At 44.6% G+C, this 19065-nt stretch overlaps 1 protein-coding gene across 2 annotated transcripts in view; it reads right to left on the minus strand.

Annotated features, from left to right (window-relative positions):
- Positions 1–7472: 7472 nt before the first annotated feature.
- Positions 7473–19065, minus strand: part of HTT (huntingtin) — a 289833-nt gene continuing 278240 nt past the window's right edge. For both annotated transcript variants that reach the window (XM_068276315.1, XM_068276307.1), the window contains 2 exons: positions 18280–18440; positions 7473–14349 (listed from right to left, as the gene is read on the minus strand). In XM_068276315.1, the coding sequence (XP_068132416.1) occupies positions 14136–14349; positions 18280–18440 (375 nt within the window). In that variant the 3' untranslated portion in view covers positions 7473–14135. The remainder of the gene's footprint in view (positions 14350–18279; positions 18441–19065) is intronic.

The following is a 19065-nucleotide window of genomic DNA, read 5'->3' on the forward strand; positions in this document are numbered from 1 at the left end:
GCATGACTGCCAGGCAACTGGTATTGTTTAAAAGGAAATAAAAATGGCAGCCTCCATATCCTTCTCACTTTAGTTGTCCTTTAACTACTTAAGGACCTTAAAGGTTGAAATCTATGCCCTGTTTTGATGGCTACCTGGTGGCCAGGGCGTAGATTTCAATCCACCGATGCTGCGTGTTCTCGCCACTTGCGTCGCTCTCGACACTCTTGCCACTGTCTTCCCACCGCAGCTCACTCGCTCTGCCATCTCTATAACGGCAGAGCCCTGTGAGCAGACCAGGAGCCGATTTCATTGGCTCCTAACCCTGTCTATCAATGTAAGTGGCTCCCATTGGCTGACATTGATAGACAGGGTCAGGAGCCAATAAAAGCGGCTCCTGACCGGCTCATAGGAACTCTGCCGTCATAGAGATGGCAGAGTGGGTGGCCCAGGTTTCCGACGTGCGGCGGTGACGGTGAGTGCGGAGGGTATCTGCGGCGATTCATAGGTATTTGTCGCTATTCAGCCGTTTCTTGTACCAGCGGTCTCTGGTCCTTAAGTGGGTAGAGACCGCTGGTACTTAAGTGGTTAAAGGGTTATTCCATCTAGAATTGAGAGCTAGTGAGATGAATCTCCCATTGGCTGCCTTAAAGGGAGCCTGAGGTGAGAGCGATATAGAGGCTGCCATATTTATTTCCTTGTAAACAATGCCAGTTGTATGGCAACCCTATTGATCTTCTGGCATGAGTAGTGTCTGAGTCAAAACCCTGGAACAAGCATATGGCTAATGCAGTAAAACTCGAGTCAGAGTACCCGACAGCCAGGCAACTGGTATTGTTTAAAAGGAAATAAATAGGGCTGCCTCTATATCTCTCTCGCCTCCGGTTCCCTTTAAACAATACCAGTTGCCTGGCAGCCCTGCTGGTCTGTTTGGCTGCAGTTAAACCAGCATGCGGCTAGTCTTGTCAGATCTGACCATAATGTCAGAAACGCCTGATCTTCATATGCTTGTTCAGGGTCTATGGCTAAAAGTATTCGATGTAGCCAGGCAACTGGTATTACTTAAAAGGAAATAAATATGGCAGCCTCCATAGCCCTCTTGCTACAGTTGTCCTTCAACTACTTAAAGGGGTTCTGTGGGGGTTGTGCAAGAGAAAAACGGACACTTACCTTGGGCTTCTATCAGCCCCGTGCAGCGGTAATGTCCCACGCCGTCCTCCTCCCATCTGCCGTTCTCCGCTGCCGGCCCCGGTCTAAGCGGCATGGGATCCAACTGCGGCTGCGCTAGAGTGGCCGCGCACCCGCTCGCTTCCGCCTGCGTCATCGGAAGCTTACTGCACAAGCGCAGTACAAGGCTCCGTTGTACTGCGCCTGCGCAGTAAGCCTCAGATGACGCGAGCGGAGGCACGGCAACGCGCATTATTCGTCTGTATGTCAGACGAATAATAGCCCGGTGCCGGCTGCGGGGAACGGCGGATGGGAGCAGGACGGCGTGGGACATTACCGCTGCACGGGGCTGATAGAAGCCCAAGGTAAGTGTCAGTTTTTCTCTTCCACAACCCCCACAGAACCTCTTTAACGTCTGCTCCAAGCCGATTGGCGTGAGCAGAGCGGCAGCCCCAGGACCACTCCTTGCCAATTGGCGTGAAGTCCTAGGGGCGGAGATTGCAGGAGATCACGCATCGCAATCTAAAGTGTGTCTGCCCGCCTCTGGGATGGATCAATTGTAATGGGGTGTCCAGTCTGGGCTAGAGGTCCATCACTCCTCCCTTGTAGTCCAAAGCCAAAAACGTGCCCAATTAGGACTCAACCCTCCAGGAGTATATATACAATCTTTATTGCATGTCAGTAGCAGTAGTACAATAGCATAACAGCATGATGTTTCGGGCGGAGGCCCTTTCTCAAATGAGAAAGGGCCTCCGCCCGAAACGTCATGCTGTTGTCATGCTATTGTACTTGTGACTTTCTTGGTCGTGGATTTTGCTGCTCATTGAGGCAGAGCTATGAGCTGCAGCTCTGCCTCCATGCGCGTCAATCTGCCGGCGGATCTCCACCTCTCCCTCACCCCTCTCAGTGAAGGCAGATTGAGAGGGGTGGGGAGAGGCGGCGATCAGCTGGGATTGACGCGCTGAGAGGCAGAGCTACAGCCATTAGCTCTGCCTCAAGCAGGAAGTGCTCCTCGGACACAAGAGAGGGGATTTGGGGGGTAAAAAACCCTCGTTTTGCCGCGGGATAGCGGCGGTTTAGCTCTATGTAAGGTCCTTTACTATAATCGAAGGCTATCTAACTCGCTTCAGAGTCTCTTTAAAGAGACTCTGAAGCGTGTCTAAATTCACTTTAACATGCAGTCATGTTAAGAACTATAACCCCTGCTAAACCGCCGCTATCCCGCGCCAAAACGAGGGGTTTATATCCCCCAAATCCCCCCCTGCAAAATCCACAACTTTCTTGGTCGTGGATTTTGCTGCTCATGGAGGCAGAGCTTTCAGCTGCAGCTCTGCCTCCAACCTCGTCAATCTGCCCATGGATCTCCGCCTCTCCCCCGCCCCTCTCTGTGAAGGAAGATTGAGAAGGGCGGGGAGAGGCGGCGATCAGCCGGGATTGACGCACTAAGAGGCAGAGCTACAGCCATAAGCTCAGCCTCATCAGGAAGCGCTCCCAGACACAGGAGAGGGGATTTGGGCGGTATAATCCCCTCGTTTTGCTGCGGGATAGCGGCGGTTTAGCAGGGGTTATAGTTCTTAACATGACTGCATGTAAAAAAAAAAATGTATTTAGTCTCGCTTCAGAGTCTCTTTAAAATAGTGTTTTATGGTTCTAATTCCTTATCAGTGAGGGTTACACTATAGTCTGACCCAGTCCCGAACAAGATTAAGGCCTGGTGCACACCAAGCGGTTTTTGAAGCGATCCGTAAACCGCTTCCGCCTTGGAAAATGCTTGGCTAGTGTATTTCAATGGCCTGGTGCACACCGGCGGTTTGCGGTTTTTAGCAAACCGCAAACGTGGGTCCTGCAGCACTTTTGCGGTTTGCAGAAGCATTTCTGCCTCAATGTAAAATATAGGAAAAGCTCAAACCACACTGAAAAACGCTAGATCAGAGCAGTTTTCCAGGCGTTTTTGTTACAGAAGCTGTTCAGTAACAGCTTTTACTGTATCAATATTTGTAATGTTACACAAAAACCCTAGGCATGTTTAGAAAAAGTCTCTAAACATGCCTAGAATCGCTCTAAAATCGGCTTCAAAAACTTCTAGCGTTTTGAGGATCTGCTAGAGGTTTTTGGTGTGCACTGGGCCTGTGGGGTCCATTCTCTCTCTGTGTAGGTGCATATGCATGGCAGAGCACTTCCATGGCCGTGGTTGCCATTAACGATGGTCACTCGTGAAACTTGAGCCAGGGATATACAAAAATAAGAGGTATACCTTATTTTATGTGTGTTAAAAATAAAAACTAACTCTCCCTATTTAGTAGTTTAGTCCTAGTCTGTCAGATGTCAGTGTTAAAACACTTTTACATTTTTCTAAAATTTCATGATGCCCAGTTTTTTCTTTTATTTAAATAGCACTAAAAAAAAAATATAGGGAGACAGCGGCAGCATTTCTACTCACCTCCTCCGGGATCCAGACGCCGGCTGCCATTCTTCTTCCTGTCTCAAAAGGCTCTGAATCCCTCGGGAGAGATCGCAGATTGACAGACACCGATCTCATCATAGGGTTACAGGGCGCCACCTGGAGGACAGAGGGAGAATTCCAACGCTGGATCCCAGGGAGGCAAGTGCAGGGCTGCTGCAGATCTCTGTAGTTTGATGTTTTTCTGGTTGTAGGGTCTAAAAAGCATGTGAAAAATTGCACCGGTTTGAGGGCTCTTTTCCACTGAGCATGAGTCAATTTAAATCGCAAAATGCAAGCGATATTTAAATCGCTAGAATTGCCACTTTAAAATAGGAATCCCAAAGTAATTTGGGCACGGTCAAAAGACGGAAGCCCAAATTACGATAAAAACAGTAATTTGGCCGCTAACAATAGCTGGAAAGTAAATGACATCTTTCCCGAGTCCATGGTGGCCTGGAGGGGGGAATAGTAATTAACACCGCCGGGACTTTTGCAGGAGTAGGGTGAGCCGTCCTTCGGCTTCACCCTGCGCCCAAATGTCCCGGTGCTTTAATTACACATATGCTTGCAATTGATGTATATGAGCTACCAAATTTGGCAAATGGAACGGAGGTGGTTGTTTGGCATCTGTGCCTTGGCCTGTAGATAACCTTGTCTTTGCTCTCTTTATAGTAGTCAGATAGGGAGGACACACCCCATGTGGTGTCTTCTCAGTGATCTTGAAGTTCTCAAGACTGATAGACATGCCCAAGGTAATCTTAACCCGTAAGGCAGCCATACACTGGTCGATTGCCCCCAGATCGACCAGCAGATAGATCCCTCTGTGATCGAATCTGATCAAAGAGGGATCTATTGGCTGCCTACACGGCAAACAGATTTTGAATCGATTTCATAGTGAAATCGATTCACAATCTGTGGAGCGGTCGCTGCCCCCAGCATACATTACCTGATCCGGCCGGCGCGAGTCCCCCGGTCTCCGCTGTCTCTTCTCCGCTCTGGGCTTCAGATTCACTTTACTTCCTGTTGGGGGAAGTTTAAACAGTAGAGGGCGCTCTACTGTTTAAACATCCCCTGACAGGAAGTGAAGCCAGACGGAGCCCAGTGCGGAGAAGGGACCGCGGGGACATGCGCCGGCGGAACAGGTAATGTATTGCCGCTAGCCTCGGTCGTCGGACATACAAACGCCGCTATCGACGCACTCCCGACCCGCCGGCGATCGAAGTTTTCCGCACGGTCAGATCGATGGGATCAACCAAATTTTGGACGGAAATCGGTCAGCATTTGCGTATCAATTTCACAACATATTCGATCACAGTGATCTAATCTGCTCTCTATCGGCTGGAAATTGAGTAAGTGTATGGGCACCTTCTCCTGTCAGCTATTTTTCAGATACAAGCCAGTGCCAGTTAGGTTTTTTTTTTGTTTTTTTTACTAAAAGCATTCCACAGGTCCATATTCAAGCTGCATAGATTTGCAGTAACATTTGCATATTTTTGCATCAACTTAGAATTATTTGCATGTTTTAAATAAAGTAGAAAAAGTTGGTACTGTGAGGAACGAGACGGGAGCAAAACGTTCCCAACTGACAATTGTTTTCCAGACACCACAGGCGCCAATGAGTAAGTGAAAGCCTATGGGAATGGACAGTATCTGTTCTCACTAGGCTGTTTTTGCCTTCCATTCTGGATCTCATCTGTCTTCATTTTCTTCCTCTGCTGCTGAAGCCACCGCTGGGCTCGAGGGCATTCCTCCCTAGCGACAGGGAGGATTCTCATTGGTCCGCCTTATGCTTCTGCTGGGGGTCTGAGCTATATACCGGTGCCCCAGCAGAAGCATTGGGCTCCAATTGGGTTGCAAATGACTAATGGGAGTCCTCCCTATCACAAGGTAGGATTCTCATTGGTTCATGGAGTGGTAGACCAATGAGAATCCCTGTTCCTAGGGAACAGTCCCATTGATCTTTTGCAATCCGATGGGAGCCTGATGTTTTTTCTGGGGCTCTGATCTACATTACCAGCGCTTGTCCCCCGAGCCCAGCAGCAGTTCTAGTAGCAGGAGAGGACCTGAATGGTGGGGACGACAGCAGTGCCGGAATGGATGCACACCGGTAAGTAGTGTAAATATCTTGTCGGGCACAGCAACAGGCCGCAGTGTATCCGCACAGGATGTGCCGTGAAGGCACCATTGTGCATCCAGCGAAGTCTTACTGTAATCAACACGATTGCTTTCAGAATGAGCTTTCTTCAGTTTAAGATTTCGTACCTGGCATTGCAGACAACCCTTTAAAATGTTACTTGCCTGGCTTCTGCTCTCATGATCCTCTGCCTTTAATACTTCCTAAAAATCTGTTTGGGAATCAGTATGCAGATCATTTGTTATGAGTACACTGCCTGAATGTGCTGCATTTTATTGCCTCCCCCCACCCCATAGCAACAGATGAGGCGGCAGCCTCTAGGCTAGCAACATGTCTATACAGCACTCTGCAATCTGTTGCCCAGGGCATCAATTCTCAATCCCTGCCGGGGACAGTTATTGTTATGGTGGCCATACATGGTACAATTTTTTCATCCAATCTTACCATTTCTATGTAGTATAAGGGTAAATTAAGTGAATATATTGAAAGTATAATTTAGGCAGTTCCCTTATATTAAATAGAAATGGTAAGATTGGATGAAAAAATTGTACCATGTATGGCCACCATTAGTGTACACGGAACTTAAAGAGAAACTCTGATCAAGAATTGAACTTTATCCCAATCAGTAGCTGATACCCCCTTTTACATGATAAATCTATTCCTTTCCACAAACAGACCATCAGGGGGTGCTGTATGACTGATATTGTGGTGAAACCCCTCCCACAAGAAACTCTGAGTACGCACTCCTGGTAGTTTCCTGTCTGTGAACCTTGCTGCATTGTGGGAAATAGCTGTTTACAGCTGTTTCCAACTGCCAAAAAAACATGCAGCAGCTACATCACCTGCCAACAGTAAAAATGTTCACTGGAGTTCCTCTTTAAAGAGGAACTGTAACATAGAATTGAACTTCACCCCAATCAGTAGCTGATACCTCCTTCCCCAAGAGAAATCTTTACCTTTTCTCCAATAGGTCATCAGGGTGACTTGCGTGGCTAATATTGTACAGTAGTGAAACCCCTCTCACAGTGTGATATTATGACCATAGCCCTGACAGTTTGCTGTCTGTGAACCTCATTGCATTGCGGGAAATAACAGCTTTTTTCAGCTGCCAAACAAGCAATATCTCCCTCTGTGCAACTCTCAGTAATGAACATTCTGTACAGATCACTTGGCAGAACTGAAGATGTCACCACCAGAATGTAAATCAGGGAGAGGAAAGAATTTACAATGGGAAAAAACTGATTAAATAATCTATAAATGAATATTGTAAAAAAAAATAAGCAATTTTATAAAAAAAAAAAAAATATAATCAATTAGTTGTATAGTATGGATAATTACAAGTATATTAGTAGCAAAGAAAATATTCTCACTTTTATTTTCAGTTATATAGTTTTTTTTTATAACTCAGCATTCTAAATGATTTTACAGAGCAGGCCATTGAACTTTTGAACCCCTTCTCTGCAGAGAAAAAGAAAATACAATGACTGACAGTTGAGATAACAAGCTTCAGAACACAGAGCTAGCTCTCTGCAACTTTGAAAGTCATGGAGCTCAATGGCTCTTTTGCATAGATAACAACTGGAGTTTCTTAACTCTTCCTGTACTGGAAACAATATCAGACTTGTGTCTCAGCTCCTAATGTTTTATTTCTTAGCTGTACTGCACATACAAATCATTATATAATTTTTTTTTTTTTTTTGCTTCAGTGTCTCTTGAAGAGAGTAATGGAGACAATGACAAGACAGTTCATTTTATGGTTTAAGATTTCTTTAATTCATGTGTGCAATATAACCAACAATCTTTAATTTAAACATACATTTTTAATATATACTCTGTTTTACTGTGAAAACAAAACTCCTTTGGGCTCCGGCAGTGACCCCATCATAGCCCAATAGAGGTTACAAGGTGGACTGTCCACGTCCAATGAGAATGCCAGATATAGATGAGATGAAAGGCGGGGCTGGTGAGGAACCAGAAGGCCCAATCCACATGCAGCAACTAGCCAGATGTAGGGAGTAACACACAGCTGCTTACAGGTTGTGAGTATGAGTGTTCATCTTATATACCTTGTCAGTAATACAGGCCTGACCGTATCAAGGTGAGTATAGCAGGAATATTACACAAAAAGCATTCGTCTAGCAGTAATCCGGGCCTTAAAGCTGAACCCTGGTCAGAAATGAAAGCTGCAGAGGGTAGCCGCCTCCCATTCACCATTGCCACCTGTGGATGGTATCCTAGAATGCAATTATTTCTGCCCAGTATTTAGCTTTAAATAAGACAAAAGACAGGTGGTCTATAGTGGTCTGCCAACACATTACATAATAAAGTAATCAATTCACAGGATAGTAAGTATCCATGATGATAATCCTTCATATAACAAGACCTGGGCTGCCCAAGCGAGTCCTCCACAACCAAAGTCCTCCAGAGGCTTCTGATGTCTTTGTTCAGCAGACAGCACATTAATGGAATTGCATGGTCCGCTTAGGGGTGCTAGGATGGCCATTAGGGGGAATAAGAGCCAAACAAATAACTAGATCTGAAAAAAAAAAAAAAAAAGAATTCTGAACGGCCAAAATAATCGCAAAGTGCTCCGCTATGCACAGATAGGAGAAAATGCTCCACCCACTGACACACCTATCCTGCTGACACATCCTCTTCCTCTCAGTCCATCTCAGTTTCCTCCCCATCCCACTAGACCAGAAACCCACCCCACTGAAGCGTGAGAAAGATTGTGGCAGCACAGGGGAAACCAATACTCACTGGCCGAAAAGAGGAGTGAAAGAACAATGTCACCTACTTTCCTGTTCTGGAAATTTCCATCTGTATAAAGGTGGCCATACACAATACAATTTATTAGGTTTTCTTTTTTTTGACCTGCAAAATTTTATCGATTTTCAGCAGAATAATCAGAAAAATCGACCCATTATATCAGACACTTATGATTGATTTCCCCAAAAATATCAAATAACAGTCTAATAAAAATTCCAGTTTTCATATTTTTCCCAACCCATCCGATCAGATGTTTATTAAAGGAAACGGAAAAATTAACTGTTTTATCGCAATCAAAAAGAAAAATTCAATTTCTTATATAATCATTACCTTTCACTTGAACTGTTACTAATGATTTATCAATGATTGTTAAGGCAAACCTCAAGCGAAAATAAACGGACGTTATGAATTGTATGCATAGTACAGATAACAAATAGAACATAAGTAGCAAAAAAAAAAGTGTATCATTGTTTTCTAGTACAGGAAGAGTTAAAAAAAACTATCAGCTATTTATGCAAAAGAGCTTCTCTGAACTATTCAACCCAACTTGGGTCGGCTACAGTGCTGTTTTCTATAACACTTACACAGCCAAGAAACAGTGAAAGACAGGTTGAAATAAGGTTTTACTGCAGGAAGGTTCAAAGGGTCATTATTTCTGCTGTTTTATAACTTAAAAGACAGAGTGTAGTTTTTAAACTGCAACTGACAGTATGATGCAATGTTGTACAAAAAAAAAAATGTAACTGAAAATAAAAATACGAGACTTTTCTTTGCTACTAATGTTCTATTCATTATCCGTACTACACAACCGGTTCATTATATCATAAGGTTTTTTTTTTTTTGCTTTAAGAGTGCCAGTTATTGAACCTGTATACAAGGCTTTAGTGTTGGGTTTGAAAAAAGGAAAAAATACCTCAAGAAACTGCAAACAGTTGCTGGACTGCCATTATAGTGGCTGAAGAGGGACACACAGTGGCACGTCATACCCTATGGGGTGTTGATTCATTTTCAGTTGACAGTTGGCACGAGTTTTGAGTCTGCAGAAGGTGGAGAGCTGGAAGGTAGCAGCTAACAAAAGCCCATAAACAGTAAATTAGCTTCTAAGACTTTCATGGTTTTCAGCTCAGCTGAAGATCATTTTTGCACACAGGAAAACCTGTCCCTAAAGAGCTGTGATCCTGACCTTGACAACATGCATCTGATGGAGCTTCCAGGACCGCTTCCCCACACTAGTTTTATTGAGTGACACCTGGTTTTCAGGTTAACCAAAAAGCAGAACCAGAAGCCAATTCCGAAAACTGCAGTACAATTTCTAGGCTCGAAATTCTGCCTATAAACCCAATCATCCTTTTAAAACTGTTCTTGCTGGAGGGACTATGTAGTATGTAGCCTTGTTACCATTCACTGGCGTAGTCCTGCCATCTTCATAGCTGATGATTCTTAGTGAGTAAGTGTTTAGCTGGACCAGCTGTGGCTGCCTCCTTGTTCCCTTATGGCATTGCCTGGCCTCTACACCAACAGCAAGCAGCTGTCAGGTGGGGACAGCATGAGTAGTCAAGTCCTCCGTCTGATTCTCACATAACTAAAGGGGTGATTGAAAGACAAGGAACCAGAAGCCAAAGTTTCGGGACCTCATTGGGGCCCTTTATCAAGGCAAAATTGCTTAATGGCAAGTGTCGCTTTAAATAGAATACACAAGACTCAAGGGTGAAGTAATCTATGTGCACTCAAAGCTCTGATGTGCAGTGTGCCAGCAAGTTTTCCAGGGGCCACTGCTTTTGAGCAATTTTGCCTTGATAAAGGGGCCTGGTGAGGTCCTGAAATGTTGGCTTCTGGTTTCTTGCCGTTTTTGAAGCCCTGCCATGTTAATTCTGGCAATGCCTCACCTCCCCTGGCAACATTAACACTTGGCTGTTGCAGCAGGACTGAGGCCATGCGGTAACCACCATGGCCACATTTCTCATGGCCCATATAGGGATATTAACACTTGGCTGCTGCAGCAGAACTGAGGCCAGGCAGTAATCACCTTGGCCACACCTCTCCTGGCCTGTACAGAGATATTAACATCTGGTGGTTATATTGACAGGTGGAAAGCACATGTAGTAAACTCATAGTTGCATTTGGACCCTACTATGGGGACAAACTGGGACATAACTTTTTTTGGGCAGGAGTGCTGCTAAGATAGTAAAGTTATTTACTACACAGCCTAACTGACAGATACTGAGGCATAAGTACACTACTACAGGGTCACTAACTACCCTCAAAACAGGCCATGTGATCAAAGTCTTACAGGTCCTCCACTGATTCAGCAAACCTGGCTCATTTTTCTTTTGTCTGTAAGTATAAAGCAACAAAAGATTGTTTGTTCACAGCTGCAAAACCGCTTTTGTAATATTATATCAATGCGAGGATTGCTAAAGGTTTAGTGATACAGCCTCCATGCAACTGCAGTCCCCTGAGGGCACCTGCAGAGAAACATTTGATTAATAAAATCCAGGTTCTAACTCTTCCTCACTATTAAAAATATATTTTTTAAAAATACTGCAATTCCTCTTGAACTGGAGGGATGGTGATCAATCTCCAGAAAACAATCCAGGGACAAATGTAACTTTTGTTCTGCACCTTCTCAGCAAAGTGCACCTGTCACGCTGTCAGAAAGACAGTACCAACCACTGTGTAGTCATGATGACATTTTAAAGAATGCAACCTGTCAATTCACAAGAAATACCACATTGGCCTGATGCAGGTTGTTGCTCCGTATGACCAGGTTGAGCGTGGCCCTGTTGTGGATCCATGCATATGAATCCACTGTTGTATCTCACTACCAAATGTATGTACTAAAAGCATGGATACGGTTTCCTACCCTGAAAATATTATATTTTAAGCTCATCCAGCTATATAGACAGCTTGTAGTTACAATGGACCACTGAGTAGATAAGATCACAGCTGACCTTGCGGACTCCCACATGACAACTGAATCATCAGAAGGGGAGGGCAAGCAGGCTTGAGCGAGCAACAAGATTGCTTATATGGCTATATACCGGTAAGAGAAAATATTTTCAGGGGAAGAAACATCATCAGTGCTTTTATTCAACAACTCTGTTTCAGGGTAGAACAATGGGTCCATATACCATATATACACGAGAATTAGAGTTTTTTTTAGCAGCCAAAATGAGCTGTGCAAAGAAATAAATAAATTAAAAATCAGCCTCCGCTTTTATTTGAGACACTGACCAAAATACACAGTCCCACCCTGTACATTCGCTCGAGGTCCTACTCAGCATCATCACCACATGGTATGCAGCGGTTCAAAAACCCTCCCCAGGGCCAGGCCGAGGCTTGGGAGGAACCAGCCTCGGGGTGCAGAGTCCTGAGGGCGGGCCTGTGCCCCCCCCCCACACCCGTGCATATCGGAGAAGAGCGCACTTGGAGCTGTGAATCACCTTTCATTGCCTCCTCAGCCCTGTCAGTCACCGAATCTCAGCTCTATTGTGCCCACTAGTTGCATCTCTCATTATTTCAGGGGCGTATCTGGGAAATATAGAGCCTATGGCAAACACTGAAATTGCGCCCCCACCCCATTTAGAGCCCCCTTCCCCTCTAAAAACAGCATTGTTTCTCGTGTAAATGTGTTATGGTTGCAAGCGTTTTGGGATCGGAATATTGCTTAAGTTACTTTTTTGGAAATATATCGTCTTATTTCTTATCTGTCTTCTCTAATACTAAGCAAAGTGTGCCCTACATACATAAATTAAGTAGCCATGTTACCTAGATAACAGAATTAACCTGACTTAAGGCCAGAGTAACAGGGGGGTACAGGGGCAGGCATGGGGGTGCAGTACAGGGGCAGGCATGGCGCCCATGGCATGAGTCATGCCTGCACCCCTCTAGATACGCCTCTGCATTATTTGTGCCACTGGAGGGGTCATAGGGGTGAGACACTGTGACTGACAGGGCTAAAGAGGGATCCCGATGGTGCTAACAGTCACAGGTACAAGCACACTCTGCATATTTATAAGGGGGGGGGGGGGGAAGGGGAGTAGGGCAATAGGCTACCTAACACTGGGGGCTCATCTGGCAAGCTAAACTGGGGAAGGGAACTGCCTAATACTCTGGGCACATCTGGATATCTATGCCTCATTTTGGGGGGGGGGGGGACACCTAAAACTGGGTTCACATCAAGCTAGCTATACTGGGGAAAAGGGCTGTCTACTACTGTGGGCTCATTTGGCTATCTATGACCAGCTGGAGGGGGGGTTACCTAATACTGGGATCACATCTGGCTGAAGTGGGCTGCCTAATACTGTGGGCACATCTGGCTAGCTCTGCCTGGATGGGGTGGAGGGAGGGTACCTAATACTGGGGTCACATCTGGTTAGCTACACTGGGGAAGTGGGTTGCTTAATACTGCGGGCACATTTCGCTATCTATGCTGAGTTGGGGGGTCGATGCTGGATACCTAATACTGTGGGCTCATCTGGCTATTTATACTTGGGAAGGGAGGTATCGGCTGCATTTCCCATGCTAGTCTTATACTCGAGTCAATAACTTTTTCCTGGTTTCTTAGGTAAAACTAGGTACCCCTTGCCTACATTTGGATCTAGTATATACGGTACATGGATCCTGTACACCATCACTTTCATGTGCATTTTGCCCACAAAATGCTTCATGCACTGCAAACGGCTGAGAAGTACACTATGATACAAGGTTAAAAGTGGACTAAAAAAAAAAATCCATCACTGTTTCATTCATAACCGCAAACCAGACGTTACAGGCGAGATTTACCAGAGCGGCTATTGTAATCTGAAATGACAAGGTAATGAACTGTAAAAGTTTTACAATTATACATATGTTACATTAGATAGAAATAGGAGTTAAAACAATGTATGCCAATAACCAAATTAAGTGAAGAAAGCAGGAGAGATACCCTCAGTGAGGTACCCACACCATCTAATTGCCCACTGCTGAGTGTGGAGAAGTACACTTGAGTTATTCTGCCGCTCCACCACCTCCCATCAGTACTCGATACAGTGAATGCGGCCACCTGCAGCACTGGAGGGGGAATGAATCAGTGTTGTGCTGAGTATACACAATGATATTTCCCTCCAATTGATGTGAATCGGATGATTATTTCCGTCATGTCCGATCTCCCATTCGATAACTGGATTGATTTTCTGAAGTTATTACTGGGAAATTAATCCAGTTATCGATCGGGAGCAGTTTGGACATGTACTCACGATGCAACTTCCTGTCAGATTACCAGTCAATCGGACAGGAAATGACATCGTGTGTACCCAGCATAACAATAGATACTGCACTCAGTTCTACCAACAGACTCCATATAGACAGATTTAGTAAGACAAGCGGGTTTGTATTTAGTGGTGCGGCTTGTGCTGTTACAGACTCCCACTGGAAAACATTAAACGGAACAGGACATTTACATTCACTGGAGTAAAGCAAAAATCTAAACTGCAATCAAATATTTACAGAGAAGCAACATTCAGAGCAGAGCACGAGCCACAGTGACTCCAGGAGGGCTGGGTGAGATGTAGGGCTAGAAGGAGATGCTGAAGAGATGACTGGGTTTCCCTTCTTTTACTGTCCTGTTACTCTGTCCCAAGACCGGCCTCACCCACAAAGTGCTTAGAATACGGTGGCCTTGTGTACGTTCTGTAAACACATCAGCAGCCTATGGTAGGGGCTTCCCGGCGTGGCCACCAGCTCAAAGACAGACTGGAAGGCCCTGCGGTCCAGCTCTTCATCGATCTGGTGTCTGTAAAAGTCCAAAGCCACTAAACAGAACAGGTTAATGTCCACCGGCTCAGATTTCCCCATTCTGCTGATGACGTGTGGAAGACTGGAAGAAGGGTTAAGGAAAGTCAACAGATGTCGATATTGGTAGAGTAAGCACAATGGTAGACTTTATTATTCAAAAATATTCATGTCAGAAGGGTTTGAACTAGGACGATGCAATTTATTGACCTACTTAAAGCAAACCTGAACTGAAAATTAAAAGTCAAAATAAACGAACACACGTCATACTTACCTTCTGTGTAGTCTACTCATCCATCTCTTTCTCCTTTCATGCATCTAGTTTGTCTACTATGATCAATGGAATGCTCAATCCTTCATTTTAAAAATGGCAATAACCCTGTAACAGCTTCAGGTTAGCACACTGTTAACCTGTAACATCGCCCATGTGAGCCATGGGGAGACATTACCTTGCAGTTATAACTGAAAGACACTGATATATAATTAACATCAACTGAAATATTTCAGTTCTGACAAAACATTGTCAGAAATGGAAGGAATCTTTGTTAGAAGAAACCGGTGAGCTTCTGAGTGGAACTGACAGCGAGGCAAGTACGTAATATTTATTTGCAGGTCCATCATGTGTTTATTTTAAATACTTTTACTTGGGTCAGGTTCACTTTAAAAGGTTCAAGGAGTAAACTTTTGGTGTACAACCTTCTGCAGACTTGAAAGCACAATCTATATACAACTGATCATCAGAAGTTAGCATGCACATTGTTTTGTTAAAACGCATGAACATTATAAAAAATGTATTTATGACTGCCAGATAAAGCACCTTGTGAACCTATCAAATACCGTGGAATGTCTGACCTGGCATGAACGGATCATAGATCCAGGATTCATTCAGACAAAGTCATATAAGCACAACAATTGTGATCGCTTTTCCATCTACAGTTTTAAACTTTTGGATACATTGGGCTCTATTCACAAAACTTCTCATAAATGACTTATTTATTACCTAAGGGATAAAAAGTAACCTTTTAGCACATTTACAAGCAAAATAATCACTCAAAGTAAGTTGTTTCTGTATAACTTTATTTCAATATTACTTTTCTTGCCTTAATTTTATTATATTTTTGCTCTTTGAGAGCTTAAAGAGTCTCTGTAACTTGTTTGAGCCTTATTTCTTCTATCCTATAAATTCCTATACCTGTTCTAATGTGCTCTGTCTTACTGCAGCCTTTCCTATTTGCACAGTGGCTGTATTATCTCTGTTATATGATCTAATCTTCTCTCCTCTGTCGGGCTCAGGCAGTGAGGCTGGAATGTGCTGTGCTGCTTGTGATTGGATAGAAGCTATACACACCCTCTTCAGGCCCCCTGCACACTCTGTATGACTCACACACTGAGCTACTCTCAGCTTATCACTTGCTAGGTCTAGGTCAAGCTAGGATTGCAGCAGGGAGTGGCAGAAACAGCACAGAGGGGCCCAGGAGAACATAATGAATAGAATGGTATGCTTTTTATTGTAAGAATTTTACAGTACAGATTCTCTTTAAAAGGAAACCAGAGCTGATAAAAGTTTGATACCTGGGCTTCCTCCAGCCCCATAAGGTACCGGGTCCCGTAACTTCCGCCATTCACGGCCAGTCCGACGTAAGAGAAGTGCGCTCTTTAGGTATCTCTACAGCAGCCGCCGGAGAGATACGTAGAGGACGCACTTCTCTTGCACAGATTGGCTGCGACTGGCTGAAGTGACGGGACCCGGTACCGGAGCAGAAGGCGGCTGAGGACAGCGGCATGGGAGCCAGCCGAGCTTATGGGGCTGGAGGAAGCCCCAGGTATGTATAAAATTTTTATCAGCTTTGGTACACTTTAAAAATGTAAAATAGATAAGGTGAAAACGCTTTGTGAATCATGCCCATTTTGTTTGCCACATCATTCTATCCCTCTGTGATTAGAAGTCACCCATCAGCACAGAGACCGGAGAGCTCCTCAAGCTGTTTCCCTGGCCACAGAAATATGCTGCCTCAGGAAACAGCAGTTTGATTATAGTTCATAGTCAGCCTGTGCATGTTCATTCTCTGACACAGTTTGCCCTGTTTCCCCCACATGAAACTCTGAGGGAATTTTTGCACACAATCCGATATACCAGGTTATTTGATCCATGAGAAAAAGTACCTTGCACTCGGTAGTCCTGCAGTGAACCTGGTACTGATATGTTCAGGTTCTCACACCTACTTTGCAGGTGGAAAGATGATGTTCTGTGCTGGCTTGTTCAAGGAACCAGTTACAAAAAGCTGTTTAATTGTACTGCAGAAATGGATTCCCTCAACCCTCCCACCCTAGCAAATTTAAACTAAAACTATATCAGGTCTTTCTTATGATGGTCCTTGCAAAAAGGCACACATACCAAACGCTTCTTTGATGTATGGGAACATTTCATTGATACCCTTGCCTCACCCATAAAGCAACAAATCATTAATTCATTTCGACTGATGCAGTGGTATCTGGAGAGACTGCTGTCAAATGATCCACTGGTATTGATTTCCTCTGGCTAACTGACTTCTTAGCACTATTGTTTGGGTCCTCCTCCACATTTTGATTGCTAATGCACATATTAGTTGTGCACGAGATGAAATATACACAATATTTTAAATGTTATGAGAAATGCTGGCTTGATATCTGTATTCCCAAACTAGTGAACTGTTCAGACACCGTGTACGTAGCTTAAATACCCGCTATTGGCAGTGCCTTATGTCGTTCTCTTTGCCAATTGCTGTATTTGGTTTTCCTTACGAAATAAAAATGTTTGAAACTAAAGAATGAGTGGCTGATTATATGCCAGGATGGAAGGTTATTGGAGGAAGTAGTCTTGAAGGCTTTCTCTTGGGAACTTTTAAGTTTGCCAATAAATGTCATCACCCCTATTCAAAACAGGAAATTGCACATGTGCCCTGCTCTACTGTCATCTCAGTGCGGGTCCATCTGCATAGTCTAATGCTGGGAACACACTATGCAATTTCCCGTCCGATCGATGGGTAACCTAACCGGAAGTTGTATTGTATGTACACGTCCACACTGCTCCCAATCGCTAAAAGGGATCCATTATTTAGATTATAACTTTGCAAAATGGATCCCTTTATCGATCAGGAACAGATCAGACAGGTCAGAATTAACTTATCGATCGGAACGGAAGTTGCATTGTATGTTCCCGGCATAACGGTTTGAACCGCTAGCCATGATTTCCTACATCACTCACAAGATTCTTTACAGGACAACTATCACGATGAATTGTACTGTGCTCTATAAATTACTTTTTTTCCTATGATCCCATCACTTACAGTTGGTAGTGAAAATCTGACAAGTTTTGGACTTGTCCATCTCCTCATGGTGGATTCTAAGTTATTTCAGCACTTCCTGGATGGTAGTAGATCAGTCCAACTGCCAAAATAGTGCGCAACCAAGTAGGGTAGCTCCCTGACATCTTAGCAAAGCTCCTTAAGCTGGCCACTAACGGTCCAATTTCTAGCGAAAAATCGTTCGAGCGATCAGAAATTCTGATCGGACGAAAAATCGTTCACTACACCACCAACTAACCAATCTTTGCTTCCTATTTATCACGACCACCAAGAAAATCCAAATTTTCGTTAGACGAAAATTCATTCGGGCGACATTTTTTTCACTCGTTCATAATCGATTGTGTCCACCAATAGAGATTATTTACAACCAATCCGATCAGAATTTCTGATCGCTTGAACGATTTTTCGCTAGAAATTGGACTGTTAGTGGCCAGCTTTAAGGAGTGCTCTTCTAAAGAAGAAAAGTAATACAGTCAATAAAGTGACTGTTTGTTTGCTACATGTAATGTGGCGCCTGATATGAATGTACACGGCGTAAGTAGCTCTGATTATGTGTAAACTGAAATGTCTGGGAAATCAAATATGAACAAGGCCATCTGTTACACAACACACATCCCACACAGGAGCTGCAGCCGCGGCTTAGCATGATCATAAAGTAAACAGAAGGATACATTGCAGAGATCCACTTGCTGGTGGATGCGCTAACAAAAAAGCAGGAGAGGCTCCACATTGCCATGGCGACCGGGGTTCTCTGTGTGAAGTTGGAGAGAGAGAGCATCACCCAGTCACGCACCATGGAGGACTGGCCGGTGGCGTGTAGCGTCTGAAACACCTGCAACACACATGAGCAAAGATACTTGTGTCAGTGTACGGCAATCAGGGGAGAATTACAACAGTGCTACTCCATCTCTGCAAACACAACTTCCTACACAGTGCAAATCTGTCTGCCTCAATGTAATACTTGCGTAAACCTCACAACTGCAGCTGGTTATGTTAAAAAGTAAAGATACTTATGCTAAAGTGTGCTTAACCACTTAAGGACCGGGCTAGTTTTCAGTGATCTGTGCTGCGTGGGCTCTTCAGCCCACAGCACAGATCACATTGCAGGCAGGGCGATCAGACTTCCCCGCCCTTTTTTCCCCACTAGGGGGATGTCCTGCTGGGGAGGGGGGTCTGATCGCTGCTGGCTATTTTGCTGTAGCGGAGGGGGGTGGGAACGACTCCTCAAAGCCCCCCTCCGCAGTGCTATTCAGCCTCCCTCTCTTTCCCTCCCTCCCCTCCTTCCCATGAGCAGTACAGGACAGCGATCCGTCCTGTACTGGCGATCCTGGACCACTAAACTCTAGGGAACTGTATAGGGGAGCTATACAGTTCCCTAGTGTTTAGTGGTCCTCCCTCCCCTATACAGTACCCTAGGTCCTCCCTCCCCTATACAGTTCCCTAGAGTTTAGTGGTCC

The sequence above is a fragment of the Hyperolius riggenbachi genome, chromosome 1 (genome assembly GCF_040937935.1).
Source record: "Hyperolius riggenbachi isolate aHypRig1 chromosome 1, aHypRig1.pri, whole genome shotgun sequence".
Classification (NCBI taxonomy): domain Eukaryota; kingdom Metazoa; phylum Chordata; class Amphibia; order Anura; family Hyperoliidae; genus Hyperolius; species Hyperolius riggenbachi.